Source organism: Engystomops pustulosus, chromosome 6 (assembly GCF_040894005.1).
Source record: "Engystomops pustulosus chromosome 6, aEngPut4.maternal, whole genome shotgun sequence".
NCBI classification, from domain to species: Eukaryota; Metazoa; Chordata; class Amphibia; order Anura; family Leptodactylidae; genus Engystomops; species Engystomops pustulosus.
In genome coordinates this window covers 32,215,835-32,243,032 of record NC_092416.1, presented here as the reverse complement: position 1 = coordinate 32,243,032, position 27,198 = coordinate 32,215,835, and the positions used below count along the sequence as shown (strand labels likewise).

General features: G+C 45.0%; 2 protein-coding genes across 4 annotated transcripts; both read right to left on the bottom strand.

Moving 5' to 3' along the window:
* Positions 1-754: 754 nt before the first annotated feature.
* C2CD2L (C2CD2 like) lies at positions 755-26,935 on the bottom strand. Its single transcript, XM_072155577.1, has 14 exons — positions 26,583-26,935; positions 23,561-23,656; positions 16,553-16,672; positions 14,824-14,931; positions 14,619-14,729; positions 14,432-14,534; positions 14,203-14,323; positions 13,609-13,673; positions 13,382-13,509; positions 12,954-13,125; positions 12,548-12,646; positions 5,359-5,492; positions 5,015-5,276; positions 755-3,706 (listed from the first exon to the last, which is right to left on the bottom strand). Exons 1-14 carry the CDS (start codon positions 26,835-26,837, stop codon positions 3,504-3,506), a joined length of 1,977 nt encoding a protein of 658 aa, XP_072011678.1. The 5' UTR covers positions 26,838-26,935; the 3' UTR covers positions 755-3,503.
* On the bottom strand, positions 16,829-19,051 carry LOC140134845 (uncharacterized). 3 transcript variants are annotated; one of them, XM_072155573.1, is made up of 2 exons: positions 17,423-19,051; positions 16,829-17,350 (listed from the first exon to the last, which is right to left on the bottom strand). In XM_072155573.1, exons 1-2 carry the CDS (start codon positions 19,049-19,051, stop codon positions 17,048-17,050), a joined length of 1,932 nt encoding a protein of 643 aa, XP_072011674.1. In that variant the 3' UTR covers positions 16,829-17,047. The 3 variants fall into 3 exon arrangements, with proteins under 3 accessions (XP_072011674.1, XP_072011675.1, XP_072011676.1); XM_072155574.1 differs by having other exon boundaries at positions 16,829-17,914; positions 18,023-19,051; XM_072155575.1 differs by having other exon boundaries at positions 16,830-17,555; positions 17,805-19,051.
* Positions 26,936-27,198: the final 263 nt, after the last annotated feature.

Genomic DNA, 27,198 nt, shown 5'->3' with positions numbered 1-27,198 from the left:
GTCTTTTCCTGGTGTACAGCTAAGCTGCCATTGCCATCGATGGGGGCGTAGATGCCCCCGCATATACGTCCCCATAGATGGGCATCTGAATGTACCCTAAGTCAGACGACACACACAAATGTACAACCCACCCAACACTTATATATGAATATATTATAAACATAAGAGTTCTCTTCTATGTTTCAAAACTATGTAAAACTAGGAGATGTTCTCCAAGTGTGGAGGAAAGAAGGTAATACTACAAACATAGCCAAGGCTTCTGTACTGTAAGAACAGAGAGACTATAGAACTCTGTGCCAATGGACAGTGCAGAGGGGCCTGAATGTTTCATTATACAGAATACAGTTACTCCAATCTCCAGAAATTTAGTAAGAAAAAAACCTACCACTAGTGTCAGATATTATATATTTTTTTTAGTTAAAAAAAAACCAGAAAATTTCAACACACTAGAGGTGATGTAAAAATAAAAATATAAATTTTAAATCAATAATTAACACCTGACTTACAGATGACCCCCAGTTACAGACAGACCTATATGCCCTGTGTGACCTCTAGATGTTACTTTAGTCCCAGGCTGCTATAAGGTGTCTGTGATTAAGATTTATTTATAATCCTTGTTCAGTTGACAGCACAAAATTTGGAAAATTCCATTTTTTTTTTCCTGGAGCTACCATTATGAAATATACCTATTCGACTTTCATACAATTTCAACTTAAGTACCTGCCTGTATTATAAAAGGAAAATCAAACAACAATGAAAGATCCTTCACTTTATTACATGACTCCAACACATTGACCTTCATCATATTTTATACCAATTCATTACAACCGATTTGCGGCTCCTGTGTCTGGACTGAAATTTTATTAGAATTTCTGTAACATAAAAAAAACAAAACCACAAGTAGAACAAATCTCAGAATGCAGCTGTAAGTTCTGTGGGTAAGAATGATTTTTCATATGTAACATCACATTGATCTGTATGACTACCATTACCCATCCACTGGTTTTGATGGGGAGGGGATAGATATACTTTTGGGCTATATCATTTAGTGAAACTTTTCCTTTGGGGCATAAACTATTGAAAACATGTCCACAGAATAGCTCATTCGTATCAGATTATGGGGCGTCTGAAAAGCTTTACCCTTAAAAGATCATCAGCTGCTAAGTAGAGAATGGAACAGGAAGCGGACAGCTCCATTCTTTCTATAGTGGTCACATCAGGTTACTTCAGATCAACTTCCAAGACTGAAAAAGTTTTTTCTGTTTTGGATTTGCAGTCAATAGAGCAGAATCTCACCGCAGAGATTATACAGAAGATTCCCATGTTACCTGGACAAATTACCTGTTCTTATTTCACCCATTTTGTAGTCGCTAAAAAATTCTGCTAAACAAAATTTTGGGCCAATGTGGACATATCCTTATACACGTCATACTTTTTACATCTGCTAGCGATTGACCAACAAAACAAATAAAACTGCATTATAACGTGCATGTGCAATCCATCCCTATAGTAAGCGGTGATGCAGTGATCCCCAAATATTGATAGCTTAAAAAGAAGCATTGCATGATGGGTAAAGTGTATGAAGTCCATCGGGCTCGGAACAGAATCAGACAGGATCTCCCCATCATCTTTTCCACACACAGGATTCCTTCACATGATGCGTCATGGCGGACGTCCCCACGATTCACCTATAGCAGGAGACGTATTGTACACTCAAATCTTAAAATAAATACAGTAAATAAATAGGCTTGGGGTGTGTTTTTTTTCCTTCACACATTGAATTACACTACAAAAGAAAACTTCATATTAAAAAGGCAAAAACACACGGGATAATATATTAGGCCCCGGCCAGCAGAGCAAAGGACGAAACCGTTCACAATTTACAAGCAAAGTTACGTGAGGCCACAGATCCCACGCACGACTACTCACAGGTGGCTTTCCGTTCTCGTGATCGCAGTCAGACCCTAACCGATCACATGATTAACCCCTATCCCCATGATTCCTTCTTTCTCACCTCACTGTAATGTGGTCAGAAACTAGAAGTTGTGTTATTTAAAGGAAATCGACCATCAAAATCCATCATGATAAACCCGGCACATTACTCATAGACCCAGGCTCTGTCACTGTGGTAATATTCTTATATTTCTTATCGAAGGCCTCCTGCCTTCTAACATTAACTTGTATAATTATGCTAATAAGCCTGAAGGGTTTTGGGTAGTGGTGGGGTTACTAGAGCCCCTTTGTGCTGTAGCTTCACTGTGCAGGATCACTCCTCCCTGTTTGAGGCAGAGGGAGGGGGACAATTACAGTTTTACTAGATCATTAGCTTGGTTGATTTTAGAAAGGAGGCCATGGATAACACATATAAGGAGATTACCACAGTCACGATGCCTGGATCTGTGAGCAAGTGTCCCTGGTTTATCAGGATGAATTTTGATGGCAGATTTCCTTTAAAGGGATTGCCTCAATAAGAACACATCTTTTGTAAACAGGGATAAGTAGGGTTCCAGCCTCTATAAAAGAGAGTCCCTGGTCTGGATGTATGACCATCTCCTATACAGAAGTGAATGTAGACCAGTGTTAGGACCTCTTGCTATTACTATCACTTACCCTGTGGATAAAGGATAAGTATTAGAGGGAAGACCCCTAGATTACAAAAAAATAAAAGTGTAGACCATTTGTGAAAAATGCCAGGTGCCCCCTCTCTCCCATCAGCCTTTGTGTATTTCTGTGGGTGATGGAGGGATCAGAAGTTTGTCACACAAGTGTACGGCTACCTTGACTTTCAGAAAACTTTCATCCCGTTTGCTTAACTAAGGTCTACTCTAAACGAAGCATGAGGTATCCCAAATACAGGAGGTAAAATAGTGAACAGATAAAAATTCACCCAAAGCGTAGCATTAAAGAACACCATTGGGGTTTAACATTACATGGGACCTGCTTGACCATACAAAACTATAGACAGTGTAAGGTATTGGCCTTGGGGAAGATGTTTTGTTTGGGTTAGGAGCACCAGGATTGTAGCTGTAAGTGCACTGGTTGCATGTCCTCACACTGCTTAGCTCAATGCTGGGAGCCAAGAGCACAGCTGTGTGAGGACACACCCCTAGAGTACTTTGAATAACTTGATCAAAGCATTTTTCATAGTTCTGCAGCTACTAAACAAACACTCATAGCAGCTATATGTGGCTTTTACCCAAAACTTTCTGCAGTTTTGTATGGTCACTTAAAAAAAAAACATTGCACCTCCTTTGAAACTTGCAATTTAAGTCCATTTCTCCATGGCATTTGTATTTCCCCATAAGCAGCCGCACTCATATTGCACTGACACACAGTAGCCGCCTCCAGCAGTCACCATCAGGAAAACGCTGCAAGATACCCTCGCCTTCTATAATGCCGGCCTCCCGGGGGCGCTGTAGAGCACACCCACAGTAGCAGGCTGCATGCAGCAGACAGAGGTAGACAAATGTTCTCCTGAAAAAGCAAACCTCTCCCCACATCGATCACTTCTCTCCGGCACTGCCATTAACGCTGGGCTTTGATTTAGTCTTCAGGGAAAAACGCTTAAACAGGCGCCGTGGAAAGCTGCCGCTCTTCTTACGGGAAGCGGTGGCAGAATTTGTCAAGTCATCATGAGACTGGCTCAGACCTGTATCCCGGTGGTGGCGGCGGAAGAAGAGTTTAGTGCCACTCCGAAGGAACCCAACTGCAACAGAGAAGAAATCAATGTAGTAGAAGAGAGATATCCATGTACAATGTCCCTTTAGGAGCTTTTCAGTCCTCCTTATCCTAAGTGCTCCCAGGCCAGGGCATAGAAAATACATCCTTGACAAAGAAAGAATTACATCAGCTAAAAATATATTATAAAAAATACAGAAAGTACTTGTGTGATCCCACTTCTAAGTCAGCTCTGTGTTGCACTTTTGTATTGATGCCGCTAGAGCTTGCAATAAGTGTAAGATTTTTTCCAATTACAAGGTTATCATAAACATTGGTTGCTTAGTAACCATACTTACTGTGGTCACGTTGTGATATAAATTTATTTCAATCATGTCAGTGACACACTACTTTGTCTTTGTTTGATAATCATACACATGGTGTCATAACAAATACAAGTTAAAAGAAACCTGTCAGTTAAACTAACCCATACTAAACTTATCCTAGAAAACTTCTATTATACAGCAGTACAACTATCCCTATATTGTTATTCCCCACCCTGAACAGTTCCACAGTCCATTTGTAAAGTTGACTGACCATCTATGCACATTCATGTTAGGCTAGCTTAGCCACAGCTCCAGCTTCCTGATCAAGAAGAAGCCGGCTTTCTTTCAGCTCAGTGAACTCGGCTACATCATTCACCACTCCCTCAGGAATTCTCTTCAGCAAGGGTAAGGAGCTGGAGGCCCGACTAAGCAAAAAGGAGATGAATATGATGGACACAGCTCCGGGGAAAAGTGATCATCGGATGGGGAGTCAACTTTACAAACTAATTGTGAAACTTTTCAGGCATAGGGATAACAATATAGGGAAAGTTGTACTACTGTATAACAGATGTTTTCAAATATCTGTTTAGTTAGTGTAGGTTAGTTTAAAAGGGTTTTCCCCCCATTTCAGCAATTTAATGTTATGGTTTGTATTATAAAAAGTTATACAATTTTCCACTATACTTTCTGTATCAATTCCTCACGATTTTCTGGATCTCTGCTTGCTGTCACTCTATAGGAAGCTTCTATGTTTACTACCAGGTGCAAGGCTCGTTAGTTTAATAGAGTAATCAGAGCCCTGTGATATAACGAGCTGTGCACCTTTGTAGACATGGTCAGATTTCTATCCACTGGTAGTAAACATAGAAGCTTCCTATGGAATGACAGCAAGCAGAGCTCTAGAAAACTGTGAGGAACTGATACAGAAAATGTTATATTTTTAAGTGGCAAGTTCCCTTCTCAAAGGCAGAAGAAAAGTTCATTCAAAAGCCTAAAAAAAAATTTATATTTGACAAATTTAATCCAGTTACCTTTGTGGTCTTTAAGGCTGCGCGTTTCCAAGGCCCCGGTAGAGCCGGTTTCGGAGTCCACATCATCCAGGGACGGTCGATCTGAAATGTCTGACCTTGTGGTGTCATCATCTTGACAGTGCGATGCGGCCAGTTCAGAAGGAAATACAGTAGAGTCTTCTGTCAAGGAATCTTGAAGAGAAGTGGAAGTCTCATGTAGCGAGGCGTCCATGGAAGCTGCATATCCCAGAGAAAGGGCCATCTCATCCTCACCAATAGGCACCTATAGGATTATAAAACCATAAAACACGAAGAAAAAAAAAATGCAAATATAAGGGGAGGTCAGTAATTGGTTTTGACCCTACCTTTGACACTCCAGATATAATAAGGGTGCTACGTTTGGTGGGCGTCCTCTTGGATGACTTGTTGCCCGGTTCTGTTAACTGTCTAATAGCCGTCTCTGCCACAGGGTCAAGCTTGATGGATGACGGAGACCCACCTGCCGAAAAGGTTTTAGATTCACATTACAAATATCTACAAGTTATGGATTTTGAAAATCTACAATCAAAATCCATCCTGATAAACCAGGGGCACTTACTCATAGATCCAGGCACCGTGCCAGTGGTTATCTTCTTATATTGGTTATCCATGGCCTTCTCATTAGCATTGAAAAGTAGATTATAGAAGGGCTCTGGGGAGTATTACCAGAGCCCCTCCATGCTGTAGCTTCACACAGTCTCACACTCCCCTGCTCCTTCAGCACTCCCCCTCCCTCCTCCTCCGCACAACGTGGTGGTGGTAGGTGCTCACTTTACAGTGTAACAGTCTGTAACAGCACGGAGGGGGCTCTGATAACACCCCAAGAAGCCATTCAGGCTCATTAGCTTAATTTTAAAAGTTGACTTTAGAAGGAAGGAGGGCATGGATGACAAATTAGAAGATTACCACAATCACGGTTCCTGGATCTATGAGTAAGTGTCCCTAGTTTATCAGCATGGACCTTGATGGTAGATTTTCTTTATTAAAAAAAGTTGCAGCATGCGGTTGGTGCCCATCTTGCCAAAACTTGCCAATAGGAAACCCTTGCGAATACCACAACCAACTAGGGGAACATTATGTCACCTACCACTGAATGCATGCACATGGCATTTTTGGTGAACCCCCTGGGTGTGACATGGTCTCTGCCTAGTGCCGTTCTCTGTTTAGTTTCTTTCAAACGTGGGATGAGTTATAGGAAAAGTTTTATACAACTCTGTATAGCAGCACTTGTGTTAAGTTACTGCCAGATAATGAGATCGCCCAGAGACATGTCAAATTCAGCAAGGTTCATACATTCAGGTGGAAAGTATTTGCATTTCTATCTTGTCATTTGCAATCAGTAAGCTACGATGAGGCTGATCATGTTATGTTTTGCATAAAAAGCAAATCCTTTCTTTTCTGGAAATATCACAGAACATGATATGACATAAATTACAAGAAACAATATCCTTTATTGGCTTTTCTGGACATAATGTTGCACAGAAGAAACGCGAATGTGCACCAATCTGATTATTCATATGGATATGCTCGGTCGGTATGCCGACCAGATTTTGTGGACCAAAAACTATGCCGGGAATGGGAGTCCAAGCATATGATGTACAGAGGTCCTGCATCCACTCTGCACACCCTTGCCATACTGAAAAAGTGAATTAGTCTCACCGGTAATTCTGTTTCCATAAGTCCACCATGACGGCACCTGGAGGTTGCACCTTGACCTTTGGTAGGGACAGGAAGTTGCGAAGGTTATAAGGCCCCTCCTCTGCCGCTGTTCCCCAGTGTCTTCCAAATAACCACCGGAGGTTCCAGTAGAGAGCTAGAAGATATTAGCCAGACATCATTAATAACACAGGGCAGGGTAAATATAGCCGTCATGGTGGACTTATGGAAACAGAATTACCGGTGAGACTAATTCACTTTTTCCATGACGTCCCCCATGACGGCACCTGTAGACTTACCAGATAAATAGACTAGGGAGGGACCACAGCCTGGAGAACTTTCCGTCCAAAGCTCAAGTCATGGCTAGAAGGTAGATCCAGGCGGTAGTGTTTTGGGAATGTCGATGTACTTGACCACGTAGCTGCCTTGCAGATCTGGGAGATGGATGCTCCCCGTTTCTCTGCCCAGGAAGTAGCCATAGCTCTGGTAGAGTGGGCTGTTATGTTTTTTGAGAGACTCACATCTTGTAGCTGGTAGGATTTAGAGATGGTCTGTTTTATCCACCTAGCAATGGTGGAACTTGATGATTTCTCTCCTTTATTTTTTCCCCCAAACTGAATAAAAAGGTTTCTGCACTTTCTGAAAGATTTGGTTCTGTCTAGATAGATTATGACAGCTCTTCTGACATCCAGAGTATGCCAGAGCGCTTCCTTCTCATTCTTTGGGTTGTTACAGAAAGATGGTAAAACGATTTCCTGACTTCTATGGAAGTCTGAGACTACTTTTGGGAGGAAAGACGTATCTAATTTTAGTACTATCTTGTCTTCCGAGATGATCAGGAAGGGTTCTTTGGAGGATAGGGCCTGCAGTTCTCCAATTCTCCTGGCGGATGTTATGGCCACAAGGAAGGAGGTTTTGAGAGATAGGTCTTTCAGGCTGCATTCCGAGAGCGGTTCGAACGGAGGCTTCGTAAGGGAGTCTAGGACTAGTGATAAGTTCCATTTTGGTATATCTGATCGGATTGTAGGTCGCAGTCTTAAGACTGCTTTCATGAACATCTTCACCCACTTGTGCTCTGCTAAGGGGAAGTCAAAACAGGCGCTTAGGGCCGAAATTTGGACCTTAAGGGTGTTAGGTCTTAACCCTTTAGAAAAACCATCCTGTAAAAAATCAAGAATTTTAATGATATTTGGTTTGCCCGGAATCGGGGAAAGGTCCCCGCACCAGGATATATACTTTTTCCAGATTTTGTAGTATATTTTGTTGGCGATTGGTTTCCTGCTTGCTATTAGGGTCTGTATAACCTGGTGAGAAACCCCCTTAGCTAGGAGCAATTCCCTTTCAGGACCCAGGCCGCCAGGTTCAGAAACTTCGGGTCTGGGTAAAGAAGAGGGCCCTGGTGTAGCAGATCCCTTCTGCAGGGAAGGAAGATGGGTCCTGAGATTGCTAGATTTAAGAGAAGTGGGAACCAAGGTTTTTTCGGCCAGAATGGTGCTACTAGGATCACTGTCGTCCGACTCAATTGAATTTTTTGTAAGGTTCTGGAAATTAGGGGAAATGGAGGAAAAGCATATGCTAGATTTGTCCCCCATGATTGGCTTAAGGCATCCAGTCCCAGGGGGTTGTCCTTGGGTGAGATGGAAAAAAATACCTCTGAGTATTCTTTTTTGAGGCAAACAGATCTATTGACGGAGAGCCACATTTCTGGGTTAGAGAAAGAAAAACTTCCCTGTTCAGGGACCATTCGTGTGGGTCCATCTTTTCTCTGCTCAAGAAGTCCGCTGACTGATTCTCTGACCCTTTTAGGAATACCGCTGTTAAGGAATCTAGGTGATTTTCTGCCCAGGAGAAGATCTTCTTGGTGACCTCCATCAGGTCCGAGGATCTTGTGCCCCCTTGACGACGTAGATAGGCCACTGTAGTCACATTGTCTGACAGGATCCTGATATTTTTTACCTGGGTTTTGGGTAGCCTTTTTAGTGTTTCCCATACTGCCGATAATTCCCTTAGGTTTGAAGATTGTCTTCTCATCCAAGGGGACCATGACCCCTGAAGGTAACGGTCTGGAAGAACAGCTCCCCATCCTGAGGAACTGGCGTCTGTTTGGATGATCAGGACTGGAGTCGGATTCCATGGTATTCCCTTTTCTAGATGCTGTTGGTATTTCCACCAGTTTAGAGAATTTTTGACTACCAGAGGAATGACCTTCTTGAAGTCTAAATGTTCCAAGTTCTTGTCCCAAATTTTTAATGTCCACGCCTGTAATGTTCTTACATGGAACTGGCTCCATGATACACAATTTATGCAAGCTGTTAAGTGACCTAGCAGTCTCATGGCTGAACGGACGCTGCATGATTTTTTCCCCTGGAATTTGTCTATGAAGGAGGTAAGGGATTCTCTCTTGTCTTGTGGAAGAAAAGAAGTTTGGCGCCTGGAATCTAACATTACTCCTAAGAATCTTGTCTCCCTCTGGGGGTCTAGATGAGACTTTTGGAAATTTATAATCCAGCCCAGATTTTCCAGGGTTCGTATTGTCCAATCTCTGTGATTGAGAAGAGTCAGGGTCGAGTCTGCCACTATGAGGAGGTCGTCCAGATATGGAATAATTGAGATTCCTTCTTTCCTCAAGAATGCCGTCACTTCTGCCATGACCTTTGTGAAGGTCCTGGGGGCTGATGAAATTCCGAAGGGCAAGGCTCTGAATTGGAAGTGGCAGACCTTCCCTTGAGGTGATTCCACCGCGAATCTTAGGAATTTCTGATGATTTTTGTGTATGGGGACATGATAGTAGGCGTCCTTTAGGTCGATGGTGCACATTTGTGCTCCTGGAGGAATTAGTGGGGTAGCTGTCCTTACTGATTCCATCTTGAAATATTTGTATTTTATGTTCTTGTTTAGCCGCCTGAGGTTTATAATAAGTCGAAGGGTCCCATTTGGCTTTTTCACAAGAAATAAGGGGGAGTAGAAGCCCTTCTTTTCTTCTTCTTTGGGAACTGTAACAATTACCTTCATTGTTAACAATTCTTGAAGATTTTTCCATAGCTGTATTGTCATTCTCCGAGATGTTAGGTTGGAGACAAGAAATTTTTGTTGTGGAGGGGAGCTGAATTCTATCTGATAACCTGATTTGATGATACTCAGGATCCACTTGTTTGATGTGATCGTTTCCCATCTGTGGAAGAAGAAAAGAAGACGCCCCCCTACCTGGTAGACACTGTTTTTTTGATTGATGTGGAAGGTTGGAGAATAGGTATCCTCGGCCTCTTCCACCTTTGTTGAAGGACCAGCGGCCCTGTTTTCCTCTGCCTCTGGAGTCTTTAGGATCTTTGGAATTCCGAAAGGAAAAGTTTTTCTGGGGTTTCTTAATTTCCGGAAAACCTTTCTTTTTATCAGAGGCTTTTTCCAGAAGAGTATCCAGTTCAGCGCCGAACATGAAGTCTCCTGTGAATGGGATGTTGCAGAGCTTCGTCTTGGATTTTACATCCCCTCCCCACTGTCTAAGCCAAATAGCCCTGCGGACTGAATTAGATAGTGCCCCTTCTTTTGCTGACAGTCTGATGTTTTCTGCTGAAGCATCGGCAAGAAAACCTGTCGCTGAACGCAGCAGCGGTATCGTCTGTAGAAGGAGATTCCTGTCCGCATCTGTTTTAAGGTGGTCTTCCAATTCTCCTAACCAAAAGAACAGAGTTCTCGCTACCGAAGTAGCAGCTATGTTAGACTTGAGGCTAAGCATGGAAGATTCCCAGACTCTACGGAGTAGGGCATCAGCCTTTCTGTCCATGGGGTCTCTTAATTGGGAAGAGTCCTCAAATGGCAGGTCCGTTTTTTTCACCACCTTAGACACTTGGATGTCTACCTTGGGGGGGCTGTCCCAGGTTTCTGTCTCTTTGGGGTCAAAGAGTAACCTGTTCCTGAACTCTTTAGTGATGTTTGCCCGCCCCTCAGGATTCTTCCATTCCTCTTGGACAATATCTTTTAGGGTCTGGTTTATGGGAAAAACCCTTTTCCTTTTGGATTTTAACCCTCCAAACAGTTCGTCTTGAATGGATTTTGGCTCTACCACCTCTTCCACGTTAAGCGTATTGCGTACAGCTTTAAGGAGGTTATCCAGTTCCTCATTAGAAAAGAGGTATTTTGAGGTTCCTTTATCCTCGGACACCGAGGAGACGTCATCAAGCGAGTCCTTCCAAGAATAGGTAGGAGCCGCAGAGTGTTTATCATAGTCCGAATCAGTATCAAGGGAACTAAGTTTTTTAGGAGCTGGCTCTTGATATAAATCCGGATCCTGGTCTAGTTCAGGTTCGGGATTTGGCTCAGGACCTAGTCCCGGTACCGGTCGGTTTAAATTGGTAAACATCATAAGAGAGGATTGGAATTCCTCCCGCATGGCCGCTTTAAGCTCATTTAACATTGACTCCTTTTCCGGTTGTAAGGCCCTGGCTAGGCATTCAGAGCATAGCGATTTTGGATATAAATCTGATAATCTTATGTTACAGGAAAGACATCTTTTTGATTTAGTAACATATTTTCCTTTTTTGGGGTCTTTGTCTTTCTTCTCCTTGTCCTTAGGTCTAGAAGAGTCGTCCTAGGACAAGGAGACAGACTATATTAAAATCCAAACAATAATGCACAACAAATTTTTATCCCCTTTAAGCAAAGTTTTTTGGTTGTACTCACGGTACCCGGGACAATGGGGGAAGAACCAAGGTCGTCCGCCATAGTAAAGGATATTTCCACAGCTTCAGTAGTGAACTCGTTGGTGGTATAGAGGCTGACACAAAGCAGGAAGCACTTTTAAACTTCCCGCCACCTTCTAAGCCAATCAGATGGCTTCTTTAACGGTCACGTGACCCAACCCGGAAGTCGGGCGTACTGCGCATGCGCGAACCGGCCGGCGATACACGGCCGTCGCGCAGTACGCACCGGCGTTCACAGGAGGCAGTAGCTGTGGGAGGTAGCGCCCGGAAGCCGGGAGGCACCTCATCCAGGGTCCGGAGACCCGTGCTCCCCTCGGCTTCAGCTCCAGGCCGCAGGAGGAGGGGAGCCAGGACACGTCCTGCAGGACACCCAGCCAGGAAGGGAGGTACAGCCCCCGCTCGCGGCCAGTCCTGGGGGGTTTCTAATTTCATCCCCCCCCTCCCCCCCCAAGGGGAGAGACGAGGTCTCGCAACCCTGACCCTTGGTAGGGACAGGAATACACTGGGGAACAGCGGCAGAGGAGGGGCCTTATAACCTTCGCAACTTCCTGTCCCTACCAAAGGTCAAGGTGCAACCTCCAGGTGCCGTCATGGAAAACATGATTATAATACGAGCCGGTGTTCTTGCAGGAATGTGGAGACTCCTTGCATCATATTAAAACATGTAAAAAAAAATGAAGTAACATCGAGTGAGACTTAATAAAATCCAAGTAGTTTATTTCAATCTATAAAAAAATAGGGCAGAAAAGAAAGTCCATTTATGCGTTTCAGACACTACATGCGTCCTTAAAGAGGACCTGTCCCCCTTAAAAACAGCACTAAAGTAAGCAGTTCCTAGTGCCACAACAGTCACAGCAGTGTTACATTGCTAGCGTTATCGGAAACCTCCGATAATGCTAGCAGACACTGCCGCAATACACACTGGAAACGCCGGACCGCTCTCCAAGTGGTCCGGCGTATTCATGAGAGGACGGGATTAGGTGCGGTGACTGCCGCATGACGCTTGTCAGTCACCACCGGCCTACGGGTTGGGCAGGGCGGCTCAGGGAAGAGGCAACGCCTCGGACCGCCCCCTCATGAATTGAAGGAATGAGGGGGATTTTACAGAATGATAAAAGTCCATAGGAGTTGCAAACCCCCTTCCTAACTACACATTTCTTACCGCTTCCACTTGGAGAAGAACCGGAAGAGCAGCTGCGGGGGAGCAAGACTGGTTTGTTTTCCGTCACTTCTACTTTAGATGGTGATCTGGCCGGAGATTCTGAGGTAAAAGAAAGGTTTGGTAACAAATTCAAAAATTTTATAAGTGACTCTATTGCTGCACTTAAAATAATTCTGCCATTACGACTGGAAACCGTGGAGTGACTTTGCGCACACTAAACACCTTGGAAGACGTACCCACCACTCCCTTCACATGGATTGACCCCTGATGTGTGGTGGTCCCAGCAATCAAACACTTGTCCAAATTTCTTGCACTATCAACTCGAAATCAATTCCCCCACAACATATCTTGGGCCACTAGTGGTAACATATAGCTGTACATTATTCAGCTCAATATAAAAACTCACCTATTTTACCATCCAACTTTGGCCTGGACTGAATAGTGGTCACAGTAGTCACGATCGTACCATCTGGCATCACTGTGCGATCCATTTCCACCTTCTTGGTAGGTGTAATGTTAATTCTCTGAGTTGGGGTCCCTAGAGTCGCCCTTGGTAGATTCCCCTCTGGGATATAAAACTTTGAATGAGGAAAAGCAAAAGACAAGATTTTATCATTTATTAAATTCTTTGAATTGACACCAAAAAAAACCCCCAAAAAACCCCATAACACCAGAGATGAGCTGTAATATCAGATATAGTACATTGTGCTCCATATAAGGACCCTCCTTGATGACTGTATTTGGGGAAGGTCACTACTGTCAGACCTGCACATATCCTAATCAATATTGTCCAAAAATTCCTATACAACATTTGCATTATTGATTACTACCCACCTCCACAGATATTGATGGTGCTGCGATTTTTGCCAACGTAGTGCCCGAGGTCAGTGGGTACAAACGCTTTCCACAGAGGTCTTTTTCAGGCGACCTCAGAGGCACAGATGTGTGACCGAGGAGTAAATCTACAGGAGGAAAAAAAAAAGATTATTAATTTTTAAGATAACGGCACATGGTGTAATCTATAGTGTCAAAAAAATATAAAATAAAAAAAAATGACTCACTATCTGCACTTCTCACCATCTGCCACACCTTCAAGGACAGTTCCTTGCTCTGAGGAGTGAGATCACTGTATGGGAAGAATTGTCAGACATCATTATCCAAGAATAGACAGAAAATACCAAAATGAGTGTTTTATGTGTCCAAGTCTCATCAAAATCGCACCGTGCGCTTGCTGGAATGTTCAGCAAACTGAACTTTAACTCGGCATGTCAGTTGACTTCCTGTAGCTTTTTTTTCGTTCGGGACGGACGTTCCAGCAAGAACACAAGACTTAGACACGCTTGCGGGCAATCAGACTAAGGCTACATTCACACTGCCGTTGCCCGCCGTACCGCAGCACGCTCACTGCTCACCCCCACCCCTCTCCATAGGGATATATGGCGCTGTAATACGGGAAAAGATAGGACATGTCCTATCTTTTCCCTGGGTACGGAGCAGGTACGGTGCCGCACGTGTGCTGCATCGTACCGCTCCCGTAGGGCGCCGTGCGCCCATTGCTGTCTATCGGCCATATATATGTCTCCCTTGCGGCAGTGTGAATGTAGCCCAATATCCGTTTATACTATACATTCCCAATACCCCTTACACCTGCTCACAATATCATCTCCTCACTCCATGAGACGTTCCAGGTCTCTCCAATCCTGTGTATCCTGGCAGTGCGAGTTTTCTTTCGCTGAGAAGGGCAATCCAGTTCAGCTTCACATATAAGCTCCACATCTGAAAAATGAGTGAACAGTGCATCAAGGTGTGTAGGAGGGGCGTGCGCATGTGTGTAGGAGGCTATACCTGCCCAACTAAACATATAAAGATGATAAAATACCGCACCTGGATCTTGAAGAACAACATCCCGCAGATGAAGCTGGCGGACAAGAAGCTTCAAGCTGTCCGTTCTGGTGGGGGATCCCTGGATCAGTCGGTCACAGATTCCCTGCACAGTACAGAAGAGAGTATAACATGAGGAGATACATACAGCCATATAGTACATAGCACATCAGAGAAGTTGCTGACTCACCATATTGCTATCATGAGCTTTCAGGTTGAACATCATGGCTGGCTCTGCAGCGAGTAATACATTTTGTACTAGGTCTTGAAGCGTGCAGAGTTCTGCGCCTCCTTCCCTGCTCTGCGGATACATAGAACAGTCTCCAAAAATTATTGGGACCTACAACAAATCATCTCTTTAAAGTACAGGTGGAAGAACACTTATCAGCACCTACCTGATGCGATTGCTTGGGTATAACATGGAGGAGCATATCAGGACGCTCTTTAAAACCCCAGGACACCAACAGGCCGGCCTGCTGCAGCTCCTGTAACCGGACCTCTATCTGCAGACGACAGAACGGTGGACATGAGGCGAATGCTAAACTGCTAACAGGCTATGTAGAAACCCTGGAGGGATGAAGGATTGGTCAAATTCTGTATGCATTTACTGTTTATCCAAAGATGGAGCTCCTGCAAGTGCTCAGGGGGTGTGCCTTCTGTATTAAAGTACGCTATAGCCACTACTCTCTGCTCAGGCTGTAACAGTCTTCTTGTTAAATAGTACAGCAGTCACTGAGCAGAGAGGAGGAGCAATGGAGCATCTTAGCGCCCCTAAAGCACTTGCAGAAACTGTAGACCTGGATCAAAAGTTTTTTGTTCACAGTCAAGATTTTAAGACGCTGGCTGAGCAATCATCAAAACGGCTGACAGGTTCCCTTATTCTATATAACTAGATGTTAAATGTATTTACCACCCTTATCCTTTGGGTGAATTTAAAGTGCATGATCACTGAGGGTCCAAGAGTGTAGAATCCTAGTGACAATATATTTTATATTAAAAATATTGTGGTGAAAATCCTTGACCATTGCGTAATTCACTTTTATGGAACCAATGGAACACTGTACTTGACCATATAGATCTCATTAAAAGGAACCTGTCACTCATTTTCACTAAAGACAGGTTACAGAAGCCCATTACAGTTGCCCATTACAATTGCTTTGCAAATTCGCCTTTCTGCTTTCTCTCAGCATTTGCATTACAATATAATTGTGTGTTATAACTTACCTTGCACCCTGACAGAATCATCTGTGTAGTCCCAGGGGTTAGGCTTTGGTTTGGATGCATTTCAAAAAACAACATGTGACTTGTCTGTGCTGCAGACTCATCAGCTCTCAGCCCCCATCTTTGTGCTCCTGTACAGCTCTTCCCTCCTGCTCCTTCACATAGGTCACAGCCTGGTGAGCTGACATCAGTGGTGGAGGGAGGAGCTGTACAGAGGTGGGGGCTGAAAGCTGAAGAGTGAGCAGCACAGACAAGTCAGATGTTGATTTTTGAAATGCATCCACACCAAAGCCCAATCCCTAGGTCTACACAGAGGATTCTGTCAGACAGCAAGGCAAGTTATAACACATAATTAGATTGTAATGCAAATACTTAGAGAAAGCAGAAAGGCAAATTTGCAAAGCAACTGTAATGGGCTTCTGTAACCTGTCTTTAGTGAAAATGAGTGACAGGTTCCCTTTAATGAGATCTATATGGTCAAGTACAGTGTTCCATTAGTCCCATAGAAGTTAATTAAGCGATGGTCGAGGATTTTCACCACTCTGCCACTTTTTTAAACAGAAAGGCATATGTGCAATGCAGCTGTAATGGGCTTCTGTAACCTGTCTTTGGTGAAAATGAGGTCCCGGATCACAGGTTCCCTTGCTGTTATTATGTGCACCAAAATTTTATTCACATCAGAAACTCAAGGGTTTTATTCAAATAGGGTATTAAGAAACCCAATTATTGCTGCTGTTGGGAAACAGCATGACACCGTTTCTCAAGCAACTCCTCGTCGCAGTCATGTGGTCAGGGGGAGTTGCTTGAGACAGCCATTCTAGTGAAGAGGTCACAGTGATCGGAGTAAAAAAAAAATTTGTACTTTTTTCTCTTGAACTTGATGTTAAAAAGGATAAATCTCACCTGTGCACTCTGTATGGTTAAGGAGACCTGGTAGGTATCGCAGGACACGGCGGCCGGGGACTCTTGAGTGACAGACACCGGAAACCGCACAGTGTCAGCAGAAATATGGCAAAGGAAGACCTGCAGAGAAAACCAAAAATTGTGAATTAGACTCACCGGTAATTCGGTTTCCATCTAGTCCTCCATGACGGCCCACTAGGAGGATGACCCTTGACCTCTGTAGGGACAGGAAGCAGAGAGGTTAAAAGCCTCCCCCCACATCCTCCCGCCAGTGTCTACCGAATAACTACACCAGTGGAAGATACAACATATTTTTATTCTGTCTTGTTAGAATCACATACAGAATTTTCAAAGAAGTGAAAGAAACATGGGAGGGAAAAATATATAGGCCGTCATGGAGGACTAGATGGAAACCGAATTACCGGTGAGTCTAATTCACAATTTCCATAACGTCCCCCATGACGGCCCACTAGGAGATCTACAAAATTAGTAGAGTTAGGGTGGGACCACAGCCTGGAGAACCTTCTGACCGAAGGCGAGATCCTGTGAGTTGGGTAAGTCCAGCCGATAGTGTTTTGCAAAGGTGGATGAAGAAACCCAGGTGGCGGCTCTGCAGATTTGTTCAAGAGAAGCGCCCCTCTTCTCTGCCCAGGAGGCGGATATGGCTCTGGTGGAATGGGCTTTAAGGTTAGGAGGAACTTCCTTCCCTTGTTCTGTGTAACAGGAGGCTATGGCAGTCTTTAACCATCTGGCGATCGTGGTTTTGGATGCCTTTACCCCTTTGTTCTTCCCCTGAAACTGAACAAAGAGATTGTGATCTTTGCGCCAAGGTTTCGTAGCTTTTAAGTACTCTAAGACCGAGCGCCTTACATCCAGGGAATGCCACTCCAATTCCTTGCTTGAAGAAGGATTCCCGTAGAATGATGGAAGAATTATTTCTTGGTTCTTGTGAAACCTGGACGCCACTTTAGGAACAAAGCTTGGATCCAGAGTCAAAGTTATCCTGTCAGGGAGAATACACATATAGGGTTCTCTAATAGAAATGGCTTGGAGTTCCCCCAGCCTTCTAGCTGAGGTCACAGCTACTAATAAGGAAGTTTTTAAGGTTAGGTTTTTTATACTAGCGTCTTTTAAAGGCTCAAAGGGAGGCCTGGAGAGAGCATCTAGAACCAGGGAGAGATCCCAGGAGGGAACCCGTTTCAGAACCTGAGGCCTAATTCTATTTGCAGCAGCAATAAATCTTTTGACCCACCTGTGGTCCGCCAGGGGTTGGTCGAAGAATGCGCTCAGAGCCGAAATTTGGACTTTCAAAGTGCTAGTAGAAAGACCAATTTCTAGTCCTTTTTGCAGGAAGTCTAGTACCTGTAAAATATTTGGGTTAGACTGAGAGGGGGGATTAGCCCCACAAAAGGTCACAAACTTTTTCCATATCTTATGGTATATGGCGAAAGTAACCTTTTTCCTACTTGCCTTCAACGTAGTTATTACGGCCCGAGAGAGACCTTGGGACCTTAGGAACTCGAACTCAGGATCCAAGCCGCCAGACGGAGTCTTCCTGGATCGGGATGGAAAATCGGACCTTGGTATAGCAGGTCCTTCTGAATCGGTAGAATAAAGGGTTGCTGGACAGATAGGGACCTCAGCAGTGGGTACCAGCTTCTTTTTGGCCAGTTTGGGCAGATCAGGATCACCCTTGACCGGTCGAGCAAGATTTTCCTGAGTACTCTCACAATTAGGGGAATTGGGGGAAAGGCATACATAAGACTTCCGCTCCAACGATGGCTGAACGCGTCCAAGTGATCTCTGGACTCGCCGGCCTCCAGAGAGAAGTATTGTTGGCATTTTGAATTCTCCCTCGTGGCGAATAGGTCTATTTGGGGCATGCCCCAGACGCTGGTTAGATGTAGGAAGATTTCCTGGTTGAGACACCATTCGTTCGGTAGGATCTCTCTCCTGCTGAGATAATCCGCTTCTCTGTTGAGGGATCCCTTCAAATGGGTGGCAGAGATGGAAAGGATGTTTTCTTCCGCCCACTGGAAGATGGTACGAGCCAGACTCGATAATACTGGAGATCTTGTACCCCCTTGTCTCCTTAAATAGGACACTGTCGAGACGTTGTCCGAGAGAATGTGGATATGATGATCCCTCAGATAGGCTGTGTTTGATCTTAGCGCTTCCCAGACCGCTCTTAACTCCCTGTAGTTTGAGCTGCTTTTTGCTTGGGCTAGAGTCCAGGACCCCTGCTCGTAGTGGGAAGGAAGGATTGCTCCCCAGCCTGAGCTGCTTGCGTCCGTCACTATGGTGATGGTTGGGAGGTGGTGCCAACATACTCCTTTCTCTAGGTTCCTTGATTCCATCCACCACAGCAGGTCCCTCTTTACAAAGGAAGGAATCCGGATCTTCTTGTCTAGACCTGAAGACTTCCTGTTCCAGAAGGTTAGGATCCAACTCTGAAGGATCCGAGTATGGCTCTGACTCCAGGCGACCGCAGGTAGGCATGCTGTGAGGAGCCCCAGGATCTTCATCGCCTGTCTGACTGGTACAGAGTCCTTCCGTCTGAATGAACGAATCTGATGCCTTATGTTGGATATTTTCTCCTGAGGAAGAAAAGACATTTGGTGAGTTGAGTCTAGAATGATCCCTAGAAAGGTCTTTCGAGTGGAGGGTACTAAACTTGATTTTTTCAGGTTGATTAACCACCCCAACTCTGTTAAAATTCTTAGGGAAGACTCTCTTGCCAAGATTAGTTTTTGTTTGACTTTCCCTATAATTAGCAAATCGTCTAGGTAAGGGATGATTGATATGTCTTGTAGTCTTAAAAAGGCTACCACCTCCACCATGATCTTGGTAAAGACCCTTGGAGCCGATGAAATACCGAATGGAAGTGCACGGAATTGAAAGTGTAAGACAGAGCCCTCGGGAGAGAGAACCGAGAATCTTAGGAATCTCTGAGATGAGGGGTGAATAGGTACATGGTAATATGCGTCTTTTAGATCTAAAGTGCACATATAGGAGCCTGTGTGAATAAGTTGGGTAGCTGTTCTTACCGACTCCATGCGAAATCTTCTGTAAACGATGAAGCGGTTTAGCTCTTTCAAGTTGATAATTAGGCGATTTGATCCGTCTGGTTTTTTGACAAGGAACAACGGGGAGTAGAATCCCAATTTTTCTTGTTCTTGAGGGACCGGCACCACCACTCCCATGTGGATTAGATGAAACACTTCCTGCCAAATGAAGGAATGTGTAGAATGAGAGAGAGAGGGTAAGGGAGCGACAAACCTTGGAGAAGGGGGGGGTGATGAGAATTCTATCCTGTAGCCTGATTCCAAGATAGATAGTACCCAGGGATTCGAGGTGACCTTTGTCCACTGGGATAGGAATCCCAGGAGACGCCCCCCCACTCTGGCGTCATTGTTTCTTGTTTCCTGGACCCTCTGGGAGGTTAGAGAAAAGGAACCCCCTTCCCCTTCCTCCTTTGGGATAACTCCACCGTCCTTGCTTACCTTTGCCACGGTAAGTCTCTCCGGTGTTCCTAAAAGGACGAAAGGAAGATTTCTTGGGTACTGTTTTGGACTCTGGAAATCCCCTTTTTCTGTCGGACGCCTTTTCGAGTATAGCGTCCAATTCGGGTCCGAACACAAAGTCTCCGGAGAAAGGAATGCTGCACAATTTGGATTTAGAGCGGATGTCCCCGCTCCACTGTTTCAGCCATAAGGCCCTCCTGGTGGCATTGGTAAGAGCTCCTTCTTTTGCAGCAAACCTTATTCCTTCGGCAGATGCGTCAGCAAGGAAGGCAGTAGCAGATCTTAACAATGGTATGCTTTCCAGTAAGTCTTCTCTGGGAGTACCCTCCCGGATATGGGACTCTAATTTCCCCAGCCAGAAATATAGTGTTCTTGCTACCGAAGTGGCTCCTAAGTTCGATTTTAGGCTTAGCGTGGAAGTTTCCCACGCTTTCTTTAAAAGGGCTTCTGATTTCCTGTCCATTGGGTCTCTTAACTGAGCCGAATCTTCAAAGGGCAGGTCCATCTTCCTAGAGACCTTGGAAACCTGTACATCAACTTTGGGGAACGAGTCCCAATCCTTTGACTCTTCAGGGTCGAAGACTAAGCGTTTCCTGAAATTCTTAGAGACCGCGATTTTCCTCTCAGGGTCTCTCCATTCCTGACTAATTAGACCCCTAAGGGTATCATTGAGGGGAAAGACACGCTGTTTCCTGGCTTTGAGTCCCCCAAATAGTTCATCTTCGCGAGAAAGAGGGGGTTCCTCGTCCTCGAGGTTCAATGTATCTCTCATAGCTTTCAGAAGATCGTCCAGATCCTCATTTTGGAATAAGTAGCGGGAACATGTTGCTTGCTCACGATCCTGATGATCCTGGTCTCCCGCCAGAGAGCAGGAGGGAGAGTCTGAAATACACCCCTCTTCTTCCTCTGAGGAGGAAGCCGATACTATCCGAGCTTTCTTACGTGGGGGTGGGGCTCCCTGCGTAGCCGCCGCCACTGAAGAAAGCACCTTCTCGTCTATAAAGGACTTAAGCTCGTCCATAAAAGACGTTTTCTCCTCCCGCATGAATTCTTCTATGCAGAGTCTGCAGATCGGTTTCTTATAGCCCTCTAGTAGTGTACGGAAGCACATACTGCATTTTTTAACAGGAATCCTGCTTTTTTCAGGTTTTTCTCTACTCTTTTCCTTTCCTGATTTCTCTTCCTTGCCTTTCCCCTTAGAAACTTGCTCCTAGGGAAGGAAGGCAAGGAGACAATGACTTGGAGCTCACACAAAAAACAGTTGTATATGTTGCCATACAGCACCACTCACGTGCACCGGGGGGTGGAGTAGGCCCAAGTCTGCCTCATCAGCCATTATGATGTCTGGGACGGCCGGCCAAGAAGAAAACGAGTCATAGACCTCAGACCAACTGACTACCCGCTATTTGAGGATTTAAATACCTGCATGGGGAGCCCATCCCCCTGTCGGTGGCTCCTACTGCGTCCCGCGCCCGGTCCGCGGTCACTTCCGGTCGCGACCGGAAGTCGTCATCGAACAGGGGGAATTCTGGGAAACGTAGTTTCCTGCGTCCGCGCGAGAGTCTGGTGACCAGCCCGCCGGAGAGGACGCCAGCCGGAACGAAGATAACTTCCAGGGAGAGCCCGCAGCCGCCGGGCTAACCGAGGATCTGTCCGGAGGGGAACTTGGACCGCAGTCGGCGTAACCCCAGGTAAGGCTTGGTGAGTATGGAGATCCTTCTCCGTTTTTTTTTTTTTTTTTTTTTTTTTCAAAACGTCCCCCCCCCCCCTTAGGAGGAGAGAGACCCTCTCTTGACCTGACCCCTGTAGGGACAGGAAGACACTGGCGGGAGGATGTGGGGGGAGGCTTTTAACCTCTCTGCTTCCTGTCCCTACAGAGGTCAAGGGTCATCCTCCTAGTGGGCCGTCATGGGGGACGTTATGGAAAATGTGCTTATTATTTACGGTATACACCAGGTTCTCATAATAATAAATAATAATTCTTTATTTATATAGCGCACACAGATTACGCAGCGCTGCACAAAGCATGGCAAATTGGTCATATACTGTATGCAGTCCATGATATTAATGCCTCATGTCTACTGACTAGAGTGAAGAGATGATCACTAACTCTTTATTAAATCTAATAGGAGGGGACTGCATCTAGTGCCCCCTAGTAGTGCCCTTGTATGCCCTTATATACACTAATAATATTAACGATCCCATAACAATCCACTTTACTCCACACCATTGAGATATTTTTGGCTTTTTCTTTTATTATTCAGAATTCTCTCTACATTACTAAGGGCATCCTTAGTACAGGCGGTCCCCTACTTAAGAACACCTGACTTACATACGACCCCTACTTACAAAACGGACCTCTGGATTTTGGCTATTTGCTGTACTGTAGTCCAAGGCTACAATGAACAGCTGTAACAGTTATCACAGGTGTCTGTAATGAAGCTTTATTGTTTATCCCGGTTCTTAGGACAATCCAACATTTTTAAAATCCAATTGTCACAGAGACCAAAAAAAGTTTGACTGGGATTACAATAATAAAGTATACAGTTCAGACTTACATACAAACTCAACTTAAGAACAAACCTACAGAACCTATCTTATATGTAACCCGGGGACTGCCTGTATACAGTCTAGGAGTAAATATTTCACAGGGCCAGAACCCTTACACAATAGTATTACATAAAGGGAGTTTCCAAGACCTGATGCCATCGAGCCAGACCCAAAAATTTGAGCAGCCGTGGGTGCTCAAGCACCTCAGTCCTTCTAATAGGAACAGAACAGAGGCTGCTGTACCGGTCCTGGCCACTAGACAGTGTATGGAGCTGTGGTCTGGGGACACAGTGGGGGTCATTTACTAAGGGCCCGATTCGCGTTTTCCCGACGTGTTACCCGAATATTTCCGATTTGCGCCGATTTCCCCTGAACTGCCCCGGGATTTTGGCGCATGTGGTCGGATTGTGGCGCATTGGCGCTGGCATGCACGCGACGGAAATCAGGGGTGCGTGGCCGAACGAAAACCCGTCGGATTCGGAAAAACCGCCGCATTTAAAACAAAAAATGTGTCGCAGAGCTTGCACTTACCTTCACTCAGCCCGGCTCTGTGTACTCCAGTGCGTTCCAGGGAACTTCAGCGCAGCAGCGCCACCTGGTGGACGTCAGAGGAACTGCCTTAATAAATCCCGGCCAGACCCGAATCCAGCGCAGAGAACGCGCCGCTGGATTGCGAATGGACCGGGTAAGTACATCAGCCCCTGTGTGTCTAGACAGTGTGACCCACACGCATATTAGGTCTCATTTATCAAAACCTTTTGAGAGCAAAACTATTCTAGTAGCTCATGGCGACCAATCCAAGCAAAGCTTTCATTTTATAAACTGTTGTGGGAAAATGAAAGCTGAGCTTGGATTGGTTGCCATGAGCAACTAGGACAGTTTTGCTCTCAGACACCTAAAAATAAGGCCCATTGTATACAAGGAGCCTCCTTACCATCCTGCTGTCGGAGTGCTGCGTACACGAAACGTGGCTGATGTGCACCGTGGGCTGGAGGATGATATTCTCCTCAAACATCATCTGGACCGAACTCTGAAGAGGAGAAGGAGAATAAAGAATGATAAACAGTGTTTATGTTTTTGATGTGTATAAACTGAGCCCGTATTACATAGAGTCCTAGAACTATAGAAGTCTAACCTCTAGGATACCTGCTGACCTTTTACCACCCACATTGCATCCAGTTATAGACGTTGCTTCAGCATAATTAGAATTTTCTCTATAGTCACAAACTAATCCTGAGCAACCAGTGCGGTTATCTTCAGCACCACTGTGTATAATTAGCATCTCTATTGTCAAGTGGGAGGTGCCAGGATGTCAGATCCGGCTCAGGACTGCCCATCTGACAGTAAAAAGCCTATTTAGCATTCCATGTTGTAACCCTAATAGCTGTGATATTATAACTGTTGAGCTTTAATAGAGGACTATTAAAGGAAGCAAAGACTTGTGAGTTGTGATGGTAAAAGATGCTCTTAAAAGGGATTCCTACACCCCCCCCCCCCAAGCATTAAAATCTGATGCAAGTATGTATTTAATAACTGTGCTGTGAATTGCAATACACCATTTTCGTTTTGGTCCATTATGTAATTTCCATGAAATTCCAAGTTTAATCCATATGCTAATGAGACGGTTGGGTCACCCATATCGTATCCTTAGCACCTGCAGTGTAGCTTTTCCAATCATTTTCCCAAACTCTTGCTTGTCTGGCAAAGAGGAAAATTGCCCTGGCAGGAATAGCAGTGCTCCGCGATGCTGAGGATAAGGCCAGAGTGCACCAACTGCCTCATTAGCATAAGGATTAATATGGGAATTTCTCAGAAACTGCATAATAGACAGAAATAATTAAAGTGTGTTGAAAATCACTGGGCATTTCATAGGCGGGAGGTGGCAGATTTCCTTTGAGGGGATTTTAATGAGGTATTTATATATTCTGGGGAGTAAAGGACCCCTGGTCATGGAACCACCAGTCATGTTATGTCCTATCCTGTGGAGGGGGTGCAACTTATAACTAGGATGAAAATAGCTGTGGTCTAGTCTTTACAGATGGATGATATATGGAAACACTGTGAAGATCAGGAAGTAGTAGCATCCCGCGAGCAGATGTTACAGACATGTATAATAATAGCACAAACTGCAACATAATGTGCCAGGGACGTGGAAACTGCAGTCAAAACAGGAAAAAAAAAAAAGAGGTGGTGGCCGTGTCATTTGCTTAACAAAAAGTCATCTAAAAGAGACAGATGACGTGTGACGGCCGATGCACTGGTGGCATTGAGGCCAGTGTCATCTTCACAGTCAGTATAGGGAGAGATGACACATGATATACGGATAATACAAACTACACTACATACATCAAGTAAATCATAAAACAGTAACAAATAAATGTAACGCTTGAGAGCAGAACTCCTCAATATACAGCAGACACAAGGGGAAGGTCTCTATTGCGTCTGCTTCCTCCATACAGTGGGATTACAGGACTGGCAGAGCGTGGTACGAGGATAATCATCCTGTGCACAACAGACCCCGAGACCATAAAGCTAAATCCTCATTATAAGAGACTGAGCACCTCAGACAAGAAGTCCTGCTTGGCAACACATTCTCCAGTACGGAGGCAGCAAAATTTTCAAATTAAACAAAAGAGCACATAAAGAAACATTAGCTAAGAGTAACAATCAAAGAATCCACATAGTTTTGAGTCTAGTGTATTCATGAGCGAGAGCTCCACTAATGAACATACAGGATTCTAAAACAAAGTATTCTTTCACTGTGAGTCTAATGTATTCATGAGCAGCCTCTTCCTTTCAATCTTTGTGATCAGGGAAGAAGGAGAAGTATGGAGAGCTTTACTCATGAAAAAAGTGGACTCAACAACTATTCTTTTATTGGAAATCTGTTGTATTTATAAGCAGATAGCTTTACTGACTTTTATCCACTGTCCTCACAATGACTGCCAGTCAATCTCTGGGTTGAGGGCTGAGAGAGGAGGGAGAGCTCCACACATGAATCCACCGGACTCACAAACTATGTATTCTTTAATTGCGAGTCTGATGTATTAGTGAGTGACGCACTTCACCACCTCTTCTCGCTGTCCTTTCAACCTTTGTTATATGGTTGGGAAGAAAACATGAGGAGCTGTACTGATGAATACACTGGCCTCACTAACTATTTTTTTATCTGTTGAATTCATAATCGGAGAGCGTCACTGAATTTTATCCACTGTCCTCATAATGTTAATCAATGCTATGAGGGCAGGGAGATTAACTCATGAATACCAGACTCACACTATGATTGTGAGTTACTATTAACCCAAATTCGACTGATAAGGGATGAGACCCATACTCATACTACGCTGCCCAAAGTGCACAGTGTGATGACAGAGTTGCATAAAAGTTTTTTTTTTTTTAAAAAGCAGACATTATTTTGTTACCCCTTCCCAGGGTCCAGTGAGGTGTACAGCACAGGCCAGAGTGCCTGAATACTGATTGTTATCTTCTATAGGTAACCGCCAAATATAAAGTGGATGCGATTAGGACATGAAATCTTTTGGCCAATAAGAGTCTTGGCACAAAGTGGGTGGAGCCGTGACTACTAGAGCAGCCCTTCCCATCTGTAGGTGATGAACATAACATACCCTGGTACCATGTGCACGCTATGCACACTGCTGCCACATCCACTGCTCTGACATTGATGACCCATCCTAAAGTTCAGGTCATAGACCCCGAGAATATAAACAAGGGATGGGTCCAAAGAGTATTTTCCATTATGGGGAAAAAATCTGTGAATGTCAGCTCTGCAGGTTAACGCTTCTTAGTTTATTTGGCCGGATTATACACAGAAGACAAGTGTGAACAGCGGCCACCTGGGTGTATGCATTATGGTAATAAATCATAAGAATAAATCTGCTGCATGTGTACAGCGGCTTATAAGGAGCTGCAGCCTCATGCCCGTACCGACTACTCACCCTGCTCCGCACCGCCTCCCGGTTGAGCGCCTGAGCCCAGGCTCTGCTCCAGCTCTCTCTGATGGTCGGGAAGCTGCAGAGGGCGGTGAGCAACCCCCGGGCTCCGGGCTGTGCGGGCCGGGCCCCCCGGGTCACCTGCACTAGCCAGGCCAGCACCGTCAGCAGGGAGGCCGCGAATAGAAGCAGCAGCGCCGCGAAGCCAAGATCCGAGGCGGCCGGGAGTAGGGCCGGGGATCCCGCATCATCTCCCTCCATCCCGAGCCCAGAGCGGCGGAGCTCAGCAGCACCGGGGCCCGCAGCCCGCAATAACAGCGCAGCCCCGCCCCCGATGCACACCAGCAGTGCCCGCTAGAGGGCGCTCGTGCGCCGCACACCTGATATATCCCTGCTGTCTCTCTATGCGCACAGCTCATACCCACTCTGAGGATTTAGGCTCTGTTCACACTGTGCCACTGTCTCTCTCTCAATTTCCGAGGACAGCATGTCTGTTCCTCAATAATATAGATCCACTTCATTCCCACTATACTATAATACAGTTGTATAGTAATAATTCCTTTATTTATATAGCACACACAGAGTTTGCCAAATCAGTCCCTGTCCCCTCTGGGCTCACCAT

Excerpts from the sequence above, each read along its gene's own strand:
- LOC140134845 (XM_072155573.1), bottom strand. The coding sequence starts at position 19,051 with ATGCCTACCTGCGGTCGCCTGGAGTCAGAGCCATACTCGGATCCTTCA. Across the intron at positions 17,351-17,422 it reads TGGAGTGGCATTCCCTGGAT|TTTCAGGGGAAGAACAAAGG; the intron begins GTAAGGCGCTCG and ends CTCTTTGTTCAG.
- C2CD2L (XM_072155577.1), bottom strand. The coding sequence starts at position 26,837 with ATGGAGGGAGATGATGCGGGATCCCCGGCCCTACTCCCGGCCGCCTCG. Across the intron at positions 23,657-26,582 it reads GGGAGGCGGTGCGGAGCAGG|AGTTCGGTCCAGATGATGTT; the intron begins GTGAGTAGTCGG and ends TCTCCTCTTCAG. Across the intron at positions 13,126-13,381 it reads CACCATCAATATCTGTGGAG|TTTTATATCCCAGAGGGGAA; the intron begins GTGGGTAGTAAT and ends CCTCATTCAAAG.